General features: G+C 37.4%; 1 protein-coding gene and 1 pseudogene across 1 annotated transcript in view; both read right to left on the reverse strand.

The window, feature by feature from the left end:
* LOC150076491 (uncharacterized) overlaps window positions 1-22,786 on the reverse strand; it is a 392,042-nt gene that overhangs the window by 128,972 nt on the left and 240,284 nt on the right. Inside the window, exon 10 of the mRNA XM_090387905.1 lies at window positions 3,813-3,905. Coding sequence (XP_090244031.1) covers window positions 3,813-3,905 — 93 coding nt within the window. The remainder of the gene's footprint in view (window positions 1-3,812; window positions 3,906-22,786) is intronic.
* On the reverse strand, window positions 20,998-21,116 carry LOC150076492 (5S ribosomal RNA; annotated as a pseudogene).

Consider the following 22,786-nt stretch of genomic DNA (forward strand, 5'->3'; position numbering starts at 1 on the left):
GTGTAAAACCTGAATATTATTATCACCACCTTAGATAGAAAATTCATTGTGTTTCTAAAATTTTTTTTCAAATTTTAATGCAATATAGTGTGAAATTAGTACATCAATAATTCCAGCATATTTTGCCCTTCATATACAATTTTATATAATATTATTAAAGAGATTTCTTAACTCCTTAAACTGAAAACCTTTTAGGGCTAAAGCCTCATGTTGCGAGCAAGTTTACCGACATATAAGTTAGTGCTATTGCATAATTTTAATACAGCAACCTAATTATATAATTCACAATATGAGATATACTACAATGATGCCAATTATGTACTACTTTAATAAGTTTCTGTGTATTAAAATGATGCAATAGCACTAACTTATATGTCAGTTAACTCCTTAAATCAATTTGAAAGAACCTTTTCAAGCTGGGATGTATAGGTTAATGCACAAACAAGTCAGAACATGATAGATCAATGTCAATGTATTTTTTAGTCACTGATGATCTTCTTTCAGAAAAAGTGCAGGTTGCTATTCATTCAAGTAAAATAGCATTTATCAATGAAGTTTTTAACAAATACATATATATCAATACAGGTAAGACAACTATTTCAACTATTTCATTGATACCTTCTTAAAATGTTGTCACTCAATCCAATGCATAATTTTGGACACACATCTGGCAGCAGGATTCAGACAATTTGTGAACTGCAACAATATCTACAGTGAAATCACATCACAAAGAATTGTAGTCATGGAAAGTTACAATATAAGTGTTTTCAATACAATTGTTTCTTCTTCTCAACCTAAGAGAACTGCTATCTTTTACACATGAAAACAGAACCAACGTATTTTGGATCAGTTAGCATGTTTAATACAGCATTATTTCAATATAAAAACAACAGAGTTTTTAAAAGCTTTAATTCTATATTAATAGCATAAAGCATTTTAACAAAGGATTTGCACTCATATTTTATGGACAGGATAAGAAAAGGACCTGATATTACGGAACTGATCTCTTAGGTTGTGATGTGATGTGTTAATTGAGGATGTAAACTTGACCCAGCATTCGTTTTGGCTCTATCGGTGTATAAATCGTGCTTTGGCATGGGCGCGTTTAAAGGCTATAAAATTTTTTTGGTGGTGGGGTAACGTCAAAATTTTCTCCATGCCCAATTTTGTAACTTTCTTGCTTCTTTACACTCTTGGTTCCACCGTGGCTTTGGAAAAGATGGAAATTGGGAGAATGTTTTTGGAATTGCAATTTCTGCTGCATGGATAATACACTCTGTGATATACTTCACTGCTTCATCAATTGATTCCTGTAGAATTTGTACAGGATCTCAAATTCCATTAAGCCGTGAAAATGTACTCCAGTCTGCTTGATCATACTTCCACCATGGAATTCTAAATGGATGACAAGATTGTCCATCCACTATGGTAGATATTACGGGGAAGTGATCACTTCCATAAGGATTCTGTTCCACTTCCCAGGAAAGCATAGATAGTAGAGAAGGTGAGCAGATGGAGAGATCGATGGCAGAGAAAGTATGGGTAGGCATATGGAAATAGGTGTTGATTCCCATATTTAGTAATGAAAGGCTGTTATTGTCGGGCACAAGTTCAACAATATGACCTCGTTCATTAGTTTCAGCACTACCCCACAGGATACTATGTCCGTTAAAGTCTCCAAGAAGTAAAAAGGGGGAGGGCAATTGCATAATAAGATTGTCGAGATCTGTCTGGGAAATGTGTGTCCCAGGAGGTTAAATATATAGAACATATTGTGAGAAAAGACCCTATTGCTAAGTGAATGGCTACTGTTTTCTAAGTTAGTGTTCAACTGAACTTGTGAGAAAGGGGCATGGTTGCCCACAATGATTGCGACTCCTCCATGGGCCGGGCCATCCCTGTCTTTATGGATAGCAGTAAAATTTCGCAAGATGGGATCATCATTTGCCTTTATGTATGTTTCTTGCAGACAAAAGCAAACAGGTTCATATTTGCGCATTAGCATTTTGACATATTTCGACGGAATCCACGACAATTCCATTGCAATAATTTAGCCATTATTACTTGGAATTAGTGGAACCGTTGGTTGGCTTCCGAAGTGATGCGGGTTTTGATTGGTCTGCTTTGGATTTTACTCTGCCTTTGGGAAATTGAGGGTGCCCAGTATCCATTTCTTCCTCAGGATGAAGATCCAAAATAGATTCTTCCACACTTTTCTCTTCTTCATGTACCTCCATTATCTCACTAATAACAGGTGGGGTTTTAGTTGGTGGAGATTTTTCTTTGGGTGCTACTTCCTTGGTTGGTATTGAAATGGGAGTAGCAACTGCTTTATCTTGCTGTGCTTGTGTCAACAAGTATTGGGCTTGGTGAGACTGAAATATCATTTGCATTGAAATTGAAACCTTCCTCAAAATTGCTTGTGCATAAAATTTTCCACTGTTTACTGATGTTACCTGTTTCTTTGCTTCCGCCTATGGGATGTTTTGTTCCATCTTGATTTTTTGAATTTGTTTTATTTGTCTTTCTATTTTTGGCATGCTCTTGAATATGCAGGGTGTTCACTGTCACGATTCAAGCATGCTGATTTCGAGGCAGAACATTCCTTTGTGTCATGTTCTTTTGCTCCACAGTGGGCACAAGCAGGTGATATCTTAATTGGAATGCCCCCAAGAGATGTTGCTTGGAGAAGCAATTCTGAATGTCGCACTGAGGAAGTTTCTACTAAAAGGTCACCCAATCTAAGTCGTTTTACCGACTTTGGGGACTCTGCCAGCCCTTCAAGACCCTTCTGAATGAAGAAGGGGGTACATTTTACCTATTTCCTTTTCGCCAGTAGAATGTATGATAAGGAATCAAGGTACAGGAGATGGTGCAGCTTCTCTTTGGTGTTTCTTTTTTGATGTTATATTCTCTTCGTCAATTTCAGGTAGGGACCTCGTAGGCCCCAGAGGGGCTTGAAAGATTTAAATTACTCATAGGAGTAAAGAGAAAGTTTCCGATGCCCTAAGTACCTCACCCACCACGGAGCCCAATGAGACGATGCCCACTCGTGAACTAGCAGGTACACGAATGGGATGCCATGTTCGCTTAGGAGCACCATACCCACGTTTCCAATAAGCCTTGATCCCGTCCCAGGACCAAAAGGAGGGAGACTTAGTGAATGACAGTTGACCCTAGCAGCAAGAACCGCCTGCTGATTGATCCTAGTCAGGCCGGTCTGGGACCACCCGTCTTGTCGAAGCAGGGGCCAAAGTGGTATATTAGGGCTGGGTCCCTCACCCACCAGGATCCCCCTTTTCGATTTTCCACAGGTCGCGGCACATGGCTGCAAACACCGGATTCCGATAATATAACCCTGGAACAAAGGTATAGGTGTTAGATTCCAGTGATGCTAATCTGGAAAGCCAGCAGCATCACTGGGAGGTCCCCTCACCATGTACAGGTGCCCAAGTCAATGGGGGCAATTTTGGTATTTGTTGCCATCTCATCAGTGGGAGGCTAAGCACCTTGAGATGGTAATAAACACCCGGAGCCATCTGAAGGGAAGGGGCACCACACAATAATAAGTAATATCATAGCTCTCTTTTCAAAGAATTGTACTTATTAGTAGTGCAGTATAAGTGATCCCCCATGATAGCTTTACAATTTGAGAGACCAATGCTTTTTGTGAGACTACGATTTTCTCGTACTTGGGATTTGAAATAGGGATCAACATCCAACCAGTGCTTTCTTAACTCATTTGAAAAGTATAATGCACACCATATCAGAAAATAAAAGTTGGGAATATTTTAAAGTACAATGGTGAATACCTCATAGTTGTGGTCCAAAGTAAAATCCGGACTTGAACTGTGGCATGTTGATATAAGTGAATCAAGTCCACATCCATCAGGATCTCCTCGGACCTTCAAGAAATAAATTTGGTAAGTATAATAAAATATATTAAAACTCAAAAAAAAGTACAAGAATATGCATTTGTGAGCATTATTTCATGAATGCACATGCAAAGGAAGTTTTGAATTTTAATTTTTGACTTAAGCTATATTGTTATTTACAGCACATAATCAATATTCTAGAAGAGAAAAAATATATTTTTTGGAATGTATGAAGTGTGATCAAAATATGTTCAGTGAAGAGACAGAAACCCATCTCCTCCCTCCCCTGACTGGGGATGGAGTGTTAAAGGGAACCAGGTTTGAGTGCCCAGTTCAGATCACCAAATGCCATGTTGGTTCAATTCCGGTAGGATGGTCAAACTGCCCATCTTGCTCTGTGGGTAGAATATATTAGCTGGCAGTGGGGGAGACACGATTACTTCATTCATAATCTGCATTCTCACTCTACTTGCATTCTATTTTTATACTTTTTTCTTATATTTTATACATATATTTTTTTTTTCGCTCACTCATTCATTTTTTTCTCACAAATAAGCTAAATAAGCAAAAATATAAAAGATTAAAACTAGGGTTAGTGTGTACTTAACTATAACATTTATGGTTTGTGTTCTTTTTCTCACACACTTACTCTCACATTCGTTCTTCTGGCTTTCATTTCATTTGTTCGACTCTTGCTTTCTGCACTGCACTCGCTGGGCACCTCAACTTTCACTCATTCACTCTCTCTCTTTCCCTCATGTAGGGTTACTTTCTTTCACCAAAACTGACATTTATTCCCTTTTACGATAATTCCCAATTCACTTTTTCACTCAGTTGCCTGCCTATTCATTCTCATTCCTTCTACATTGTATACCCTTGCTACTAGCATACTGATATTTTTCAGCTAATCTGATTCCATAGCTGACTGTACATCCCTCCCCCCTACATGGTTGCTAATTTGGCGTGCCCCAAGTTCCTGCACATGGCAGGGAAGTTTTATGGGGTACCCATGTAGTAGTAGTAGTGACATGTGATGCAAGAAAGCAAGTGTATGAGCTTATGCAGCATCAGTCAAATAAAAAAAATAAAAAAAATTACAAAACAATCCCCTCTAAACATTTGTCCAGTTCCTCCTTAAATTTATTTAACCTATCAACTTCCACAACGACAGATGGAAGCTTGTTACAGCAATTAACCACCTGCTGGCTAAAGGCAAATTTCCGCACAACTATTCTACATCTGTCCTTCCTCAATTTCAATTTATGCCCCCTTAGGTTCGTAATCTGAACAAGTGGAAGAATCCCATCAGAATTCAGTGTGCTTAACCCATTCAAGGCCTTATACACCTCAATCAGATCGCCTCGCAGGTGCCTAGTCTCCAGCTGCTGCAATTTGCAGAACTTAAGCCTCTCCTGGTAAGAGGATCCCTTCATTCCCCTCACCAATCTTGTTGCCCTTCTCTGTACACACTCAAGCAAATCTACATCCTTCCTAAAATTAAGCCTCCAGACCTGCACGCAGTACTCAAGGTGTGGACTGACCATTGCCTTATACAGAGGGACACTCGCCTCCTTTTCCCTGCTAGCAAAATTCCTGTATATCATTGACAACACCCACCCCACGACCTGCCATGGCAGCCTGTTTGCATTGCTCAGAAAACTTCATATCTGACTGCACAATTACTCCTAGGTGTTTTTCATTTTCTACCACCTTAAGTATAGTACCACACAGTCGGTACGTTTCTCTGGGGTTACTTCTATCCATACGCAGTACTTTGCATTTTTCAATGTTAAACTTCAGTTGCCACTTCTCAGCCCATCTGCACAAATTTTCTAGATCCTGTTGCAGTAACACACTGCCATTACTGTCATTAACAACCCTGCCAACCTTTGTATCATCTGCAAACTTGGATACTAAGCCTGATATACCTTCATCAATATCATTGATAAATATACAAAACAACAGTGGACCCAACACCGAACCCTGTGGTGCTCCATTGATAACATTAATCCACAAAGAGCAGCACCCATTGATTACCACCCTCTGTCTTCTCCCACTCAACCATCCTTTTATCCATTGTAGCAACTTACCCTTAATACCATTCTGCTTCAATTTGTACAGTAGTCTTCCATGCGCAACAGTGTCAAAAGCTTTCCTGAAATCCAAGTATATGATATCAAAATTATATTTTGCATCCAGTTCCTTTGTAACCACATCATGATAACCAATCAAATTTGTCAGACAAGACTTTCCCTTAACAAACCCATGCTGTGTCTGAATTATTGCTGCAGTCTTGTCTAGATGATCCTGCAATGCATCTTTAACCAGTGACTCCATTATTTCACCTGGAACAGAAGTTAAACTAACTGGTCTGTAATTACTTGTGTCACCCTTCGATCCCCCTTTGTGAACTGGGGACACATTTGCACATCTCCAGTCCGTGGAAACCTCCCCTGAGTCCAAGGATGCTCTCATAATTATGGCTAAGGGTTTGCTTACTTCCTTTTCCACCTTCTTTAATATAACTGGATAGATTCCATCCACCCCAGGTGCCTTTCTTATGTTTAACTTCAACAATTTCTCCTCCACTTTGTTCTCAGTTATTACAAAATCATTAAGCACCTTGCTGCAATTTGATAACCTTGTGGCATTTTCAAACCTTAATAACTCCTCATGTGTGAATGCAGATGCAAAATATTCATTCAGTTTGTTTGCTATCTGAGCAGGATCATCAATAATCGAACCATCGATATCAAGTAGACCAATCAGATTCATCTCCTTCCTTTTAGAGTTTATATAAGTAAAGAAATCCTTGCTGATTTTCTTAGCTTCCTTTGACAAAGATTTCTCGCAATCTGTCTTCGCCTGCCTATCCTCCTTTGTGACTTGATTACAGGCTAGCTTATATATATCATAGGCTTCTGTGTTTCCTGATAATTTATATGCATCCCATACATTTTTATTCTCTGCCACAAGTCTCATTAGTTCATTTGACAACCATTTAGGCCTAAACCTTGAACAATAATTCTTAATAGGTATGAAACGTTTAGTAGCTTCCACTGTTAATTCCTTGAATGTTTCCCACTTAGAATTTGCTGTTGATAACATCATCAGTTGGTCCCACCATACAGAATTTAAAAACTGTCGAAGACCACTGTAGTCACCTTTACGGAAGCAAAAACCTCTTCCTTTACCCCTGATGGTAATTATATCTTTAAGTAAATCCCACATCAGTACACTGTGATCACTGCCACCTAATGGTTCCAAATTCTTAATACACGAATAATCACTGCTGATAACCAGATCAAGAGTATTACCCTCTTTGGTTGCCGCTCGAACATGCTGCTGCAGAAAACAATCATCCAATAAATCCACAAAAAAGTCTTGCTAGTGTGCGAGTGACCAACCCATAAGTTCCAGTCTATATCTGGGAAGTTAAAATCTCCCATAAGACATTCTGATTTACCAGCCCCCTTATTTTTTCTTTGTACAATTGTTCATTGTACACATTCGAGTCATTAGGCCTATAACACACTCCTACTCTTATTTTTGCTTTCGCAGTGCTTATGTCACACCAAACTGACTCAACAGTGCACTGTTCATCTATAACAGCTGGATGCACTTCTTTTGATTTTATGTTTTTCTTAATTAACAGCATAACACCTCCTCCCTTCCTATCCTGTCTGTACTTTCTGTACACATTGTACTCCCCAAATTCCAGTTCTGCATTCCTTATAGCTGTGTGACACTACGTCTCTGCTATCCCAACAATATCTGCCTTTGATGCCTTGATCAACACTTCAAATTCATCAAATTTATTTACTATACTTCTAGCATTGGTATAGATGCAAGTATACATGTACCTATTCTTATTATTAGTTATCCTAACACATCTCATATACCTACCTGTTTTATGATTACTGCCATCAGTCCCTGAAACCCGCAACACCCCTCGCTCCACGCTGATGCTTGTTCTAACAGAAGTAGTGCAAGAATTACCTACACCTCTGCTTGCAGCTTCTTTTAACCTTTTAGTCTGCGAACCCCCACAAGCTAGCAGTTTTCCAACCCACCTAACACTGCCTCGATAGCATCAGCAAATATTCTTGCACCCTTTCTATTTAAGTGTATCCCATCCCTGTAGAAGCAGTCTCTCCTGTTAACAAGCACAGACCATGCTGAAAAAAAATTTTACCCCTTGAGCCTTGCACATTTCCTCCAGGGCTGAACTGATTGACAAGGCTCTCATCATGTACTCCCTCCTATCATGTCTGCTCAGAATTGCAGACACTTTCAAATTTGACTCTAATTCACGACTTTTGCAACATTAATCTGTACTTGTTAAGTAAATCTGCATATCTCCTACTCTTAATGTCATCGGTGCCAACGTGTACAACAATATCACCCTTTGTTCCCTTAAAAGATGATATATGCTTTACAGTGTCATCAACTTTTACCCCTGGCAGGTATACCCTGGTCCTATTCCATCTATCCTTTTTACATAATATATTCCCCTGTCTCCCTGACAATAGAGTCACCGACTATAGCTAACTCTTGTGGGACCAGCGCAATCTGCCTTGGAGATTGCTGCTGTTTTGCCTGATGCCCAGGAGTGAGCTCTGGCATTGAGTTGGGCAGCTGAGAGCCTGACGGTCCCTCATATTAATTTCTTCAAAGGCATCTACCCTACACCTCAAGCTCTCATAGACGCCCATCAGAACGCTGAGCTGACGCCTAATTTCTAGACACTCTCTGCACCTGGCACACACACAGAAATGTCAATCAGGTTTTGTCGTGTCAGGGTGCAGAATACTGCTACTCCAACAGTTTTTAAGTCATTGTCTGGGCGCGGTGGAAAATGTGGGCAATTTTTACTATTGATTATTGTTTAATTGGTGGGGGTTGAACTGCCCTTCTTTGGATATTTTGCGCATTTCAAATGCTTTCTGTGTGAAGGTTGTAAAGGCTTTATAGTTTTCTTATTCTATGATGAACAGATGTTCTTTGCCTCTGTGAAGTGGTCGATCTGTGCTATTACCTCTGTTTTGTGGATGTCATAAATTATACATTCATATAGAATGTGTTGCCAGCCTTCACTCTCGCCAGAGGTGCAGTTTGGGTCATCATTCAGCCCTAAGGAGGTTAGTTTTGCCTTTAGGGAGCCATTACCTTCAATATAAATGTTGTAAAAAGTCCAGGAGCATACTACTTAGTTGACTTTGGGCTAACCATTGACACCCGTGGTAGAAACAATTTGGTAACCAGACATCTGGTTTCCTGCTCCCACTTTGTTTGCCATAGCTCGTGGAGTTTTATGGCTATTCTTTTTCTTTCACCGTTGAAGGTGTTGGCTGTATCAAGGGCTATCTCCAGTTATATTAAAGGAGGCAGCAAAGGAAGTAAGCAAACCCTTAGCCATAATTATGAGAGCTTTCTTGGACTCAGGGGAGGTCCTCATGGACTGGAGGTGTGCAAATGTATCACCAATTCACAAAGGAGGTTCGAAAGGTGACACAAGTAATTACAGACCTGTTAGTTTAACTTGTGTTCCGGGGAAAATAATGGAATCACTGGTTAAAGAAGCATTGCTAGACAAGACTGCAGTAATAGTTAAGACACAGCATGGGTTTGTCAAAGGGAGGTCTTGTCTGACCAATTTGATTGCTTACTATGATGTGGTCACAAAGGAACTGAATGCCAAAAATAATTTTGATATCATATACTTGGATTTCAAGAAAGCTTTTGATGCTATTGCACATGGAAGACTGCTGTACAAATTGGAGTGGTATGGCATTAAGGGTAAGCTGCTACAATGGATAAAGGGATGGTTGAGTGGGAGACAACAAAGAGTGGTAATCAATGGACACTGCTCTTCGTGGACAAATGTTATTAGTGGAGTTCCCCAGGGTTTGGTGTTGGGCCCATTGTTGTTTTGTATATTTATCAATGATATTCATGAAGGTATATCAGGTTTAATGTCCAAGTTTGCAGATGATACAAAGGTTGGCAGGGTTGTTAACAACAGTAATGACAGTATGCAACTCCAACTGGATCTAGATAAGTGGAAAAATGGGCTGAGAAGTGGCAACTGGAGTTTAACATTGACAAGTGCAAAGTACTACATATGGGTAGCAATAACCGAAGAGAAACATACCAAATGGGTGGTACTATACTCAGGGAAGTGGAAAATACCTGGGGGTAATTGTGCAGTCAAATATGAAGTTCATTGAGCAGTGCAGACGGAGTGCCAGGGCAGATCATGGAGTCTTGTCAATGGTATATAGGAATTTTGCTAGCAGGAACAGGGAGGTGATAATCCCGTTATACAAGGCAATGGTCAGGCCACACCTAGAGTACTGTGTACAGGTCTGGAGTCCTCATTTTAGGAAGGATGTAAAGTTGCTAGAATGAGTACAAAGGAGGGAAACAAGATTGGTGAGGGGAAAAGGGGTGCTCTTACCAAGAAAGGCTTAAGTTCTGCAAATTGCAGCACCTGGAGAGTAGGCTGTTGTTTGTTTGTTATTTGGTTTTTAGGAGCATTAGCAACTAAGGCCATATTGCTCCGGGGATATGCGGTGGTCATTCCCTGACCTTTCCGTATCCTCCGTATTTGGTGGTCCCAGGCTCGAACCCTGGTTTAATCAAGAAGCGTGTGCTACACACTGCTGCTCCTGCCCACCTGGCTACGGCGGTGCCTGGAGAGTAGGCACTTGCAAGGTGATCTGATTGAGGTGTATAAGGCCTTGAATGGGTTGAGCAAGCTGAATGCTGATGGGATTCTTCATCTTGCTCAGACTAAGAACCTGAGGGGGCACAGTTACAAATTGAGGAAAGATAGTTGTAAAAGAGATGTGCGGAAATTTGCCTTTAGCCAGTGGGTAGTTGATTGGTGGAATAGGCTTCCATCTTTTGTTGTGGAAGCTAATAGCCTAAATAAATTTAAGGCTCAGCTGGACAGGCATTTAGAACAAATGGAGGGATGAAACGGGAGGGTTTTTTTTTTTTTTTTTGGCTGATGCTGCATAAGCTTGCTTTCTTGCATCGTATGCCTCGACTAATGCTAATGCTAATCTTTAGAAATTCTGTGGGTATGCCCTTTTTAAATCTAAAATATAAACTTCTTGTGGCTACTTCCAGATAAAGTGAGAGAGCTCCACGCAGAAACTGTAGCGCAGGTGTGCTTAATGTGTGACATGCTCTGGTAATAGTGAGAAGTATTGTCCTTTGCATTGATTCTAATTTATTCCTATTTCTTTCTAGTGCTGAGCGGGTGAACCATGCACCAGCTCCATGGGTGATAACAGGTAGGAACATTGCACAGTATATGATTGCCAGGGTCTTTCTTTTGAGACCCCAGTTTGCTCGACTGATCCTGGCAATCATACTTGCATAATTTCTCACCTTCTTCGCCAAGTAGGGCAAATGGGGATAAAAAGTTAATTTTGAATCAAGGACCACTCCAAGATATTTTAGTTCTGTTACCATTTTTATAATAATTGTGTTAATTTTGATTTATGGATGTCTTTTTATGTCCAAATTGCCTTCAGAAGTATTTGCTTGGTTTTTTTCAGGCGATATTCTGAGCATATGCATTTGTGCCCACTCCTGCAACTGCAAGAGGGCAACATTTGATCTTTGCTCTACAACCACTCGCATGTTACATTTTACAAGGAAAATCATGTCATCTGCAAAAGTCAGACTTTTCATGGGGCACAGATCCAAGCCCAGAAATTCATCCAGAACAATGTTCCAGAAGAAAGGGCCATGTCAATTCCTGGAGCCTTGTGCGTACTGAGACACTTCTGTCTATAAGGTAGCTGTTTATTACCTTATAGAGGTTTTGTGGGGCATTTGGCTAGTGGAGTCACCTAAGGACACAAGCCACCAGAGTGAGTCAAATGCCCCAGCAAAGTCAATAGAGATCGCCAGCATATATTTCTCCTCTGAGTTTTTAACTGTTGTCAGCAGGTGGTGCATAGCATCCTCTGTAGAGTTGCCCTGCTTAAAACCATACTGATTGTTGGAATGTAAGCCTGCTTCTGTGTGGTATTCAGTTAATCTGCTATATATTAGTCTTTCATATATTTTCCCTAGTACAGGGAGTAGAGTTATTGGTCTATATGATTTGGGATCAGTAGGGGGTTTCTTGGGATTTTTGAGAATTAATTTTAACACAGCTTTTTTCCATATTTTTCAAAATATACCTTTTGTCATACAGTTATTATATAGTGCTATTAATTTTTCTGGTGACTGTATATATACAGTAATACCCCGAAGTTACGTGATAGGTGGGTCCAACGAAAATCGCTTAAGTCGAATTCGTGTAAGTCAAATTCATGTAAGTCGGGGTACAACTTTGCATATAAATACATATAAATTTTGTTTAATTGAGGACCAAGGACTAACAAAAACACTAGTTTAGAAGAAAAATATTTAATAAAATTGCAGTTATTTATACATATTAATACAAAATATGTATTAAAAAAATAAATGAGTTACGTAAAAAAGTTATTTCGATGTCGATGGCTTCATAAAATCTAACAAATTCGTCTGACGACACATCGCCTTCTTTTTTTCACACAGAATTTCTTCGTAGCAAGCTAATAATTTTTTTATTCCTTGCTTTGTAGTTATAACGCGTTCTTCATTGGAGTCTGTGTTCTAAAATTTTTAAGCCCTTTTCAATTGAGCTGAGACCTTCTGTCAAACTTGCAATTGTCATGTGCTTTTCTGGTGGAACTGGGTCTGAAGTGTCGGATACTTCAGTGACGTTTTGCTCACGCATCTCTATGAGCTCATTCATTGTCAGCTCCTGACTATGTGAATCCAACAGCTCGTTGACATCATCACCATTGACTTCCAAATCTAATTGCCTGGCAAGATTAACAACTTCTTCTATCACATGAGCGACATGATCAGTTTCTGGCATTGTTTTCGTCTCATTTTTTAAAAAAAAATGGACAAAGTTTCTTCCAGACACCATTCAATGTTTTTTTGTGAATTTCATCCCAAGATTCTTCAATGATTCTTACGGCATCTAAAACACTGAATTGTTTCCAAAAGTCTTTAACAGATATCTCACTATTTTGTCTCATAGTTTCATTCAGACGTGCAAACGAACGCCTCGTGTAGTAAGCCTTGAAAGTTTTGATGACTCCCTGGTCCATCGGTTGAAATAAGCTGGTTGTGTTTGGAGGCAAAAACACAACTTTCACATGTGGGTCAAAATTAATTAGGGTAGCAGGAGGATGACTGGGTGCATTGTCAATAAGAAGCATCACTTTAAATGGAATCTGTTTAGACTTGCAATAACGTTCGACTTCGGGTATGAAGTGGTGACCAAACCAGCCCTCAAAAACGGACGCTGTCACTCAAGCTTTATGATTTGACTTCCAAATCACTGGTAAGCTAATTTTAGATATACACCAAACGAAAAAATCAAGAACCACGTAACTCCGAGTTCGCGTAAGTCGGGGTATTACTGTATATCTTGTATATATATATATATATATATATATATACTATCATTGAATTATATTAAATAAAATTAAATTATAATGAGAAGTAAATAAATAGTTGAGCATTCATTAGAGGCAGCGACATGCAATTCCTCCATATGAAGCTGAAATACATCCAATATGTTAAATTAAATAAAATAAAACATAAGCCAGTAGTATGGCAAAAACTGTAGAGCGAAAATTAACATAAAAATATTGGATATATATATATATATATATATATATATATATCCAATATTTTAAATTAAATTAAATAAAACATAAGTCAGTAGTATGGCAAAAACTGTAGAGCGAAAATTAACATAAAAATAACTCAAATAAACAAACGAACGAAAAGAAAGAATAAATATAAATAGTAGCCCAGAAATTTTGATTTTGTTATCGTTTGGTAGTTCCATTAACCTTCTTTTGGTGATATTTCACATCTTTCGGAACTGGTACCTCTCGGGGTGGATGGGGGGGGGGTACCGCTAAATTAATATGTAATTGGCATTATCCTAAATTTTGTATAGATTTTGTTAATTGGATTTAAAGTTCGAAATTATACAAGGGTTTCTGGGCTACTATTTATATCTATTCTTTCTTTTCTTTCATTTGTTTATTTGGGTTACTTTTATGTTAATTTTCGCTCTACAGTTTTTGCCATACTACTGGCTTATGTTTTATTTTATTTAATTTAAAATATTGGATGTATTTCAACATCATATGGAGGAATTGCATGTCGCTGCCTCTAATGAATGCTTAATTATTTATTTATTTATTCACTTTATTATAATTTAACTTATGTTAATATTTAATATAATTCAATGATAGTATATATATATATATATATATATATATATATATATGAGTTAAGTTAATAATGGTAAGAGTTTTTTTAAAGGTAAAATATGATATACTAGCTTATCAGGTAAACCATAAACCCTGGCGGGTACCCAACGTGACCTGGAAAAAATCAATCTATGCCATGACATAAGCAATAAATTATAAACATATATAAAAATACCATTAAAATGTTAGTTATGGCAATAAGATACATTGTAAGGGTTAGCCCTTGAAAAAGTCCCTTTCAATGTATCTTATTGCCATAACTAACATTTTAATGGTATTTTTATATATGTTTATAATTTATTGCTTATGTCATGGCATAGATTGATTTTTTCCAGGTCACGTTGGGTACCCGCCAGGGTTTATGGTTTACCTGATAAGCTAGTATATCATATTTTACCTTTAAAAAACTCTTACCATTATTAACTTAACTCATATTCATACAGACCGATGTAATGTTTAATCGTCCTAGATGGCATTAATTGGTTATGTGACTACTTAGTATTTATTATAATATTTATATTTATTATAACATTTAATATTTGCTTTGTCATACTTGGAAATATATATATATATATATATATATATATATATACAAGATATTATTTATTTATTTGAAACGATATAGCTTAAGATAGAGGTAAATAACCATAACCTACAAAGGACCATAACAGTCTCTATATATAGCAAAGTCATATCACATTCAATAATTCAGTTTTTACAAAATACCAAATCAAAAGCACCATAATGTCATTACTGAATAAGGCTTACATCAAAAGGCACATCAACAGGGGCTAACGCTTCTCAATATATGCTATTAATAACAACATATGCTATCTGTTTCTGCTAGTTATATGCCAGCCTCACCATATTATTATATACTAAATATAGTATGCATAATAGCTTTAAGTTTAAATAATATATAAATTAGCTAACAGAACAAAAATATACGAAACACGCTATATTAAAATAAAAATAACAAAGGCAGACTGGCAAAAATATATCTGCTAGCTCTACAGATAGCCAAAAACTTAAACATTATTATGATATTTGCACAAGTGTTTTTTTACTTTAGCAAAATGCGCAGGTAAAAAGCAAAGCAAGGGCATAGATCCAAAAACTAGGCGAAAGAAAAAAAAATTACTCTAATAGATTTTGAGGCATAAGATGGGTCAGATAGCATATAGATAAAAGCAAAGGCAAAGAGACAGCAAACTACTTTGGAAAATTACCGGGGGTGTAAATCCCCGTCCCTTAGCAGCGTTCCTGATAATTCATTGTGTAAAGAAGCTTGTACTAATATAACTAAGATTTAAAGCCTTAGGTATAGAATTATTGTTAAAATAAACAGCCATAAATAATAGAAAATGCTTGTATCAAGTATAAGACACTTTTAAAGAACAAAGCAAAATTTTACTGATACATCAGAGCTTACAAAAAGTGGATAGACCCAAGCTGCTGCATGAAGTGAAAGACAGTTCAAAGCTCCCTCTAATGTCAGATATGATGGCAAAAAATCCACCAATTAATAGCATTGTGGACATAAGCAACCTCTGAACAAGATCAATTGCGAAAATAAAAAAAAAATATAAAAAATATTCCTCCCCATAGAACAACTATGGGTACAATTTTATCAGAGCGTAAGACACAGATAAACAGCTCTATGGGAAGTGCCTAATATGTACTATTAAAAATAAGACATCTCATTAGTAAATCCCAAACTTCCTAACAATAGTATGAGGGCAAATATTTTCATGCCATAATTTTATAGCAATAAAAATAGCTCTACATAAATACTTAAATATAAATTTAAGAGGGAAACCATTTTTACTAAGTTTTTAATAAATTCTGACAGTGAAACTAAAATGTTATTGAGACTAGTGCATATTCTTATTAATCTTAATCCTTGCGATAGGATTATATTACTATGAATTCTGCGAGAAATGTTTGAATGCCAGTGTGTGAGATTTACTGTCTCAAATTTAAAATCTCTAACTCTACTAAGAAAGTAGATACTTTCTCAGTAATAATTATTTTATCAATATCTAGAAATATGGCTGCCAAAAAAACCCTTTATTTGTACATTCAAGCTCCAAATCCGTAGGATAAAAAATAGCCATATCTTGTAAAAAATTTCGCTCGTTAATAGCGATAAGGTCATCGATATATCTATAAAGTATAGTACTATTAGTAAACTTACTTTCATAGTGATACAAATATAGATTGGCCACAATACATGAACTACACGCAACCACAGCTATACCCTTATGCTGTCTATATACTGTACTACTATTGACGATATAACAATTAAATAAACATATATAAGTCTATTAAATTGTCTCAGTAATACTTATCACAAGAAATAACATTATTATATGCATTATAATAGTCATTCGGTACCACTTTTAAATTATCATGCGATATACTTGTAAAAAGATTTTTAAAGTCATACATACTGATATGCCTAATGTCTGTTGTAAAGTAAAAAAAAAAAAGTAAAGCGCAGCCATTATCAACCCACTGCAGGATGGAAGCCTCCTCAACAATTCATGCTGAGGGAAATGGACCATAATCTGCCACGCTGGTCCAGTGCAGGTTGGCAGATCGACCGTATTCAGCAGTCAGGGGCTTGAACCCCGGTCTACTCAAAGAGCGTGTGCTACTGCACTCCCGCTCCTGCCCACTCGGCTACGGAGGCCATATTTGTATTCAAGTAATCCAATACCTTTCTATTATTTAAAATCATCTTAGAATCCCCTACATTATCCAATGCGATCTTTAACAATGATTCTAGCTCTTTTTATATGGTAATTCTACATAACTATCTATACAAGAAGTTATAAACCTAAATGTGACAGGGGACTTATGAATTTTTTTTTCCAGTCTGCTGTTGTTATTTTTATTTTAATATAGCGTGTTTCATATATTTTTGCTCTATTAGCTAATTTATATATTATTTTAACTTAAATTTAAACTTAAAGCTATTATGTATACTTATTTAGTATATAATAATATGGTGAGGCTGGCATATAACTAGCAGAAACAGATAGCGTATGTTGAGAGGTGCTAGCCCCTGTCGACATGCCTTTTGATGTAAGCTTTATTCAGTAATGACATTATGGTGCTTTTGATTGGTATTTTGTAAAAACTGAACTATTGAATTTGGTATGACTTTGCTATATAAAGAGACTGTTAGTGTCCTTTGTAGGTTATGGTTATTTACCTCTATCTTAAGCTATATTGTTTTTTGAAATAAATAAATAATATCTTGTATTTCCTCAGGCTTATGTAATGTTAAATCATCTCTGATGGCATTAATTTGTCCTGACTTGTACTTGCTGATGCGCCAATAAAACTCAAACTCCTGACTTGTATTGAATCAGTTTTTTAAAATATTTAGATAATAGTGACCATATTACATTTTATATATATATACTGTGCTGCCACTTCATTAGGTACACCTACCTAGTAGCATGTTGAGCCTCATTTAGCCTTGAAAACAGTCTGAATTCGTATAGGCATGGATTGAACAAGATGCTGAAAACATTGTAGGAATGGAGTACCATGCAGACATGAGTGTGTCACGCAGTTCCTTGAGATTCAACGGAGGTGTAGGCCTGCAGTGAACAGCGCTTTCCAGCTCATTCCAAAGATTTTAATAGGATTGAGATCCGTGGACTGACCGGGCCACTACAGCAAAGAAAAGTCATTGTCATGTTCCTGGAACCATTCCATAGTGATTCGGGCTTTGTGCACCGGCGCATTATCCTGCTGGAAGTAACCATCTGACTGAGGATAAACTGTCAACATGAATGGATGCACTTGGTCAGCAACGATGTTTAAGTACGATGTGGCATTCAGACGTGTATTTATGGGTATCAATGGACCCAACATGTGCCAAGAAAACCTTTCCCACACTATAACACTGCCCCCACCACCTTGCACAGTAGTCATCAGACATGATGGGTCCATGGATTCGTGTTGTTTTCACCAAATTCTGAGCCTTCCATCAACATAATGCACCAGGAACTTTGACTCGTCAGACCAAGCAACTGTTTTCCAATCCTTGATAGTCCAGTGCTGGTGTTGCTGTGCCAACAGGAGGCGTGCTCTCTTGTTTTTCATTGATAACAAAGGTACACAATGTGGCCATCGGCTGTTGTAGCCCATTCGCGACAAAGTGCGACTAGTGGGTCGTTGTGATATTTTGTTCTGCACACCAAGGTTGTATTCTGACGTGATGTGCGACATTGTGGTCTATCTTGTTTGCTTGCACAATTCTAGCCATCCTCCTCTGACCGCTCTCATCAACAAGTGATTTTCTTCTACAGGAGTGCTGTTGAGAGGATGTTTTCTGTTCGTTGCACCATTCTCGATACACCCTTGAAACTGTGGTGCATGAAAAGTTCAGGAGAACTGCAATTTCAGAGATGCTTTTTCCAGCACATCTTGCACCTACTACCATGCCACGTTCGAAGTCTGTTAGATCACTCCTTTTCCCCATTCTTGCTATGGTTTGTATGCTTAACTGATGCGCCTCCATAGCCAGGTGGGAAGGAGCAGCAGTGTGTATAGAACACGCTTCTTGATTAGACTGGGGTTCAAGCCCGTCACCATCAAATACGGAGGATGCGGAAAGGTCAGGGAATGACCGCCGCATTTTCCAGAGCAATATGGCCTTAGTTGCTAATGGTTCTAAAAACCAAATAACAACAACAACAGCTTAACTGATACTAGAAAGGTTGTGCTGCTGCATTTATATCCACAACTGTGGTCATGTGACTTGCAACGTTGTGGGACAAACCATTTGTGTGCACAGCAGGGGTGTACCTAATAAAGTGGCAGCACAGTGTATATAAATGGGCATTCAATGTAACTCTATAAAGGTAATGTTTAAAGTTACATAGGAAAAAAGTATACAGTTGATGAAATGGTTTCAGTGAATGCAAAATTAGTAAATAAGTATGACAGATGCACCTAAAAGTGCAAAGCAGCATTAAAGGATGCAAGAGTATGTACAAGTTCTATTAATATATTGAATTAAATATGCATAAATGGATGGGATAATTTTGCATTCACTGAAACAATTTCATCAACTGTATACTTTTTTTTTTCTATGTATACTCGTTAAACATTACCTTTATAGAGTTAACACTGAATACCCATTTATACTCGTTTAAGTTTTAGCCTTCTGCTGCTTTGTGAGAAGCTATTCTTTAAAGTACACCTATTTAATACTTAATGGATTTGATTTTTATACATCTTGCTATATAAAATTTACTTTCCACACCTAACATGAATAGTACAACTTATATATACCCTGCTAGTTGCTGGCAATTTGTATAACTATCACATTCATTTATGCATATTTAATTCAATATATTAATACAACTTATATGTATATAAAAAAAAAAGGGGTGGCGGTTGAACACTAGAATTTGGCCGAAAGAGATTTACAAGAAAGCGGTAGAATTTAGACGTTGATTAGAATTTGGCGGCATTGTTATGGAGTGTACTCCGTCAGTTTAGTGAGAGATGGGGTAGACTGAAGATTGGGGTGAAAAACGGGTAGAACGATGGGGATGATAGAGTAGACATCCCCAAAGAGGTTAGTGGAGACGAGCCTACCAGGTGAAGTATGGGGGGAGGCAGAGAAGGGAGGAGACAGAGACCTGTCTCCTCCCTCCCCTGCCTGGGGATGGGATTTTAAAGAGAACTGGGTTAGAGTACCCAGTTCAGATTGTCAAATGGCGTATCGGCAGCAAAACCACAGTATGTCTTCGTCAGTCCAGGTCCTGGTTGTCAGGTCCAGATAGTGTTGAATCTGGTAGGAAGGTCAAACTGCCCATCTTGCTCTGGGGGTGGGACATGTTAGCTAGTAGTGGAGAACCCACCAGGCAAAGGGGTGGGAGAGACACACATTTACTTCATTCATAATCTGCATCATCACTCTACTTGCATTCTATTTTTATACTTTTTTCTTATTTTTTTTAAAATTTTTTTTCCATTATATATATATATATATATATATAAATAACGGCACCAGGGGTTTACCCCATCTCCGTATTGCTTTCATTGTAGGTGTACCAGTTCACTGGGAAGGCCAGAGATTTAAAAGTATATGGATTTTGTAAGTGTAGTGTTGTTCTGGCCATTTCGACACTAGTACAATGTGCACAGAAAGGACAAGGGGGGGGGGGGTATGCCTTTAGTTAAGAAGCATATTAAAATCTAAGGCAGTGCATCTAATCAACGTGGGTGGGTAGCACAATGTTGAGTCAGTTTGGTGTGATATAAGCACTAGAAAAACAAAAATGAGAATAGGGGTATATTATAAGCCTAATGACTGTGATGAGTATAACAAACAAATATACAAATAAAGTAGGCTAGTAATTCAGAAATAGAGTAGGCTAGTAATTCAGAATGTCTCATAATGGGGACTTTAATTTAAATTGATCAGAACTCGTGAGTTGGTCACTTGCACGCTAGCAAGATTGCAGATTTCTTGGATGACTGCTTTTCATACAGTAGCATATTAGAGAAACAACAAGAGGAAACAATACTCTTGCTCTGGTTATCAGCAGTGATTCTACATGCATTAAGAATATGCAGGTAAAAGACCCAATGGGTGGCAGTGATCAGAGTGTACCAATGTGAAATTTTATTAAAGACATAACTACTATCAAGGTAAAGGGAAAGACTTTTGCTTTTGTAAGGTCGATTGATTGATTTTGGTTTTATTGGCGCAAAAAACAACTACGGTAAAAAGGGCAAAAAGCCAACTACACCTGGTATTCTCAGGTGGTCACCCTCCCAAGTACTAACCGAGCCTAACGCTGCTTAACTTCGGTGATCGGACGAGAACGGGTGCATTCAGCCTAGTATGATAGTTGGCTCTTTTGTAAGGGTGACCACAGTGGTCTTAGACAGTTTTTAAATTCTATGCAGTGGGATCAACTGATGATGGTACCAACGGCAAATTCCAAATGGGAAGCAGTTGTAGAAGCTACTAGGCTAAGAAATAGTGTTTGAGGCTTTGACCTAAATGGTTGTCAGATAACTAATGAGACTTGTGGCACAAAGAAAAATGCACGAGGCGCATATAAATTATCAGGTGATACGGAAGTCCATGGTACATATAAACTATTCTGTAACTAAGTCACGCTAAGGCAGATTACATGAAATCTCTGTCAAAGAATACAAAGAAAAGCAGAAAAGACTTTTTATTTGTATTAACAACAGATAACAACAGGTTGAATCACATTGGTCTACCTGATGTTGATGATCATGCTCAAATTGCTGATAAACCAAATAGGTATTTTACATATATATTCATTCATATATGAGGAATTCTTTAGGAAAGGGGAATGTCAGAAGTTTATCAAATTCTAATAGGGAGATAAATGATTTTGTGATAACTGAGATGAAAATTGAAATAAAATTATTGAAATTAAAAGGCACTGGGGTGGATGGGATCTATTCCATTATATTAAGAGAAGTAGCAAAGCATTTCTCTTTATTCCCTTATTTATTTTAATCCTAAATACAACAGATGTAAGTACCTATTCCTTATTATATCACATAATACTAACCTAAGCAAAACTGGTTGGAGGGCATTGTACCCTCCAACCGATTTACATACACATGAACAGTGTCAAGATAAAAAAAAAAAAGTGCATGGTCTTTTCTTATTTAGCTGCACTAATGGTAAAGACATCTTCAGGTTAATTCTATAATTTAATTAATTGTGCCACTATCTGTTGGACCAACAGTCCATTAATTCTAGTTTACAACCAAATTAAGCTCCTATTATTCCTAGTTTACAACTAAATTAACTCCTCAATTGGTATAATCTCTATAGCTATTAACAAAAATTTATTAAACTGGAATATGGATCACAGAAACAGAAATTTATCTCCTGCTGATTAAGCAATCAGCTGGAGATAAATTTAAATATTTATTATGTTCAAAATATTAATGTTACCCTTCTTCATTTTTTTTTCTTCACAGCAGGCCCCCGTTATAATGTGGTTTGCTTTATGCTGATTCGATATAACGCGGTTCTTATATTATAACCTGTATCTGACTATAACGCTGTCACAGATCACTATAACGCTCTTTTACAGATTGCATTTTTGACATATTTAACGAAATTGTTTCATTTGATGGAGTCGATAGCTTTAAAATGCATAGCAAAACGGCATTAAAACGTTTCCCAAGCAGACTTGAGAAATTTTCCCACGCTCAGTGAAATTTTCTCGCACACTAATTTAATTGCAGTACAGTCAACTTGTTACGCAGTTCCGAGATCAACATTTTAAAAAATGATCAAGTATATTGCTTGTAATATTTGCATTATATGCATTTATCCGAAGTCTAGTCATCACTCAGTACAGTATTAGACATCGTGCGTTACGGACAGTTTACTTGAACATTGTATCGTAATTAATGCAACCAATGCAGTTACATTTTCGAAGAGTTAATAATTGCCAATAAGAATGAAAAAGCAACAACATCTGGGCGCAGTAAAAAGACTATAAATGGAAGAAAAAAGACTGAATTTGA

Source organism: Mastigoproctus giganteus, chromosome 13 (genome assembly GCF_048544385.1).
Source record: "Mastigoproctus giganteus isolate SK-2022 chromosome 13, ASM4854438v1, whole genome shotgun sequence".
Classification (NCBI taxonomy): Eukaryota; Metazoa; Arthropoda; class Arachnida; order Uropygi; family Thelyphonidae; genus Mastigoproctus; species Mastigoproctus giganteus.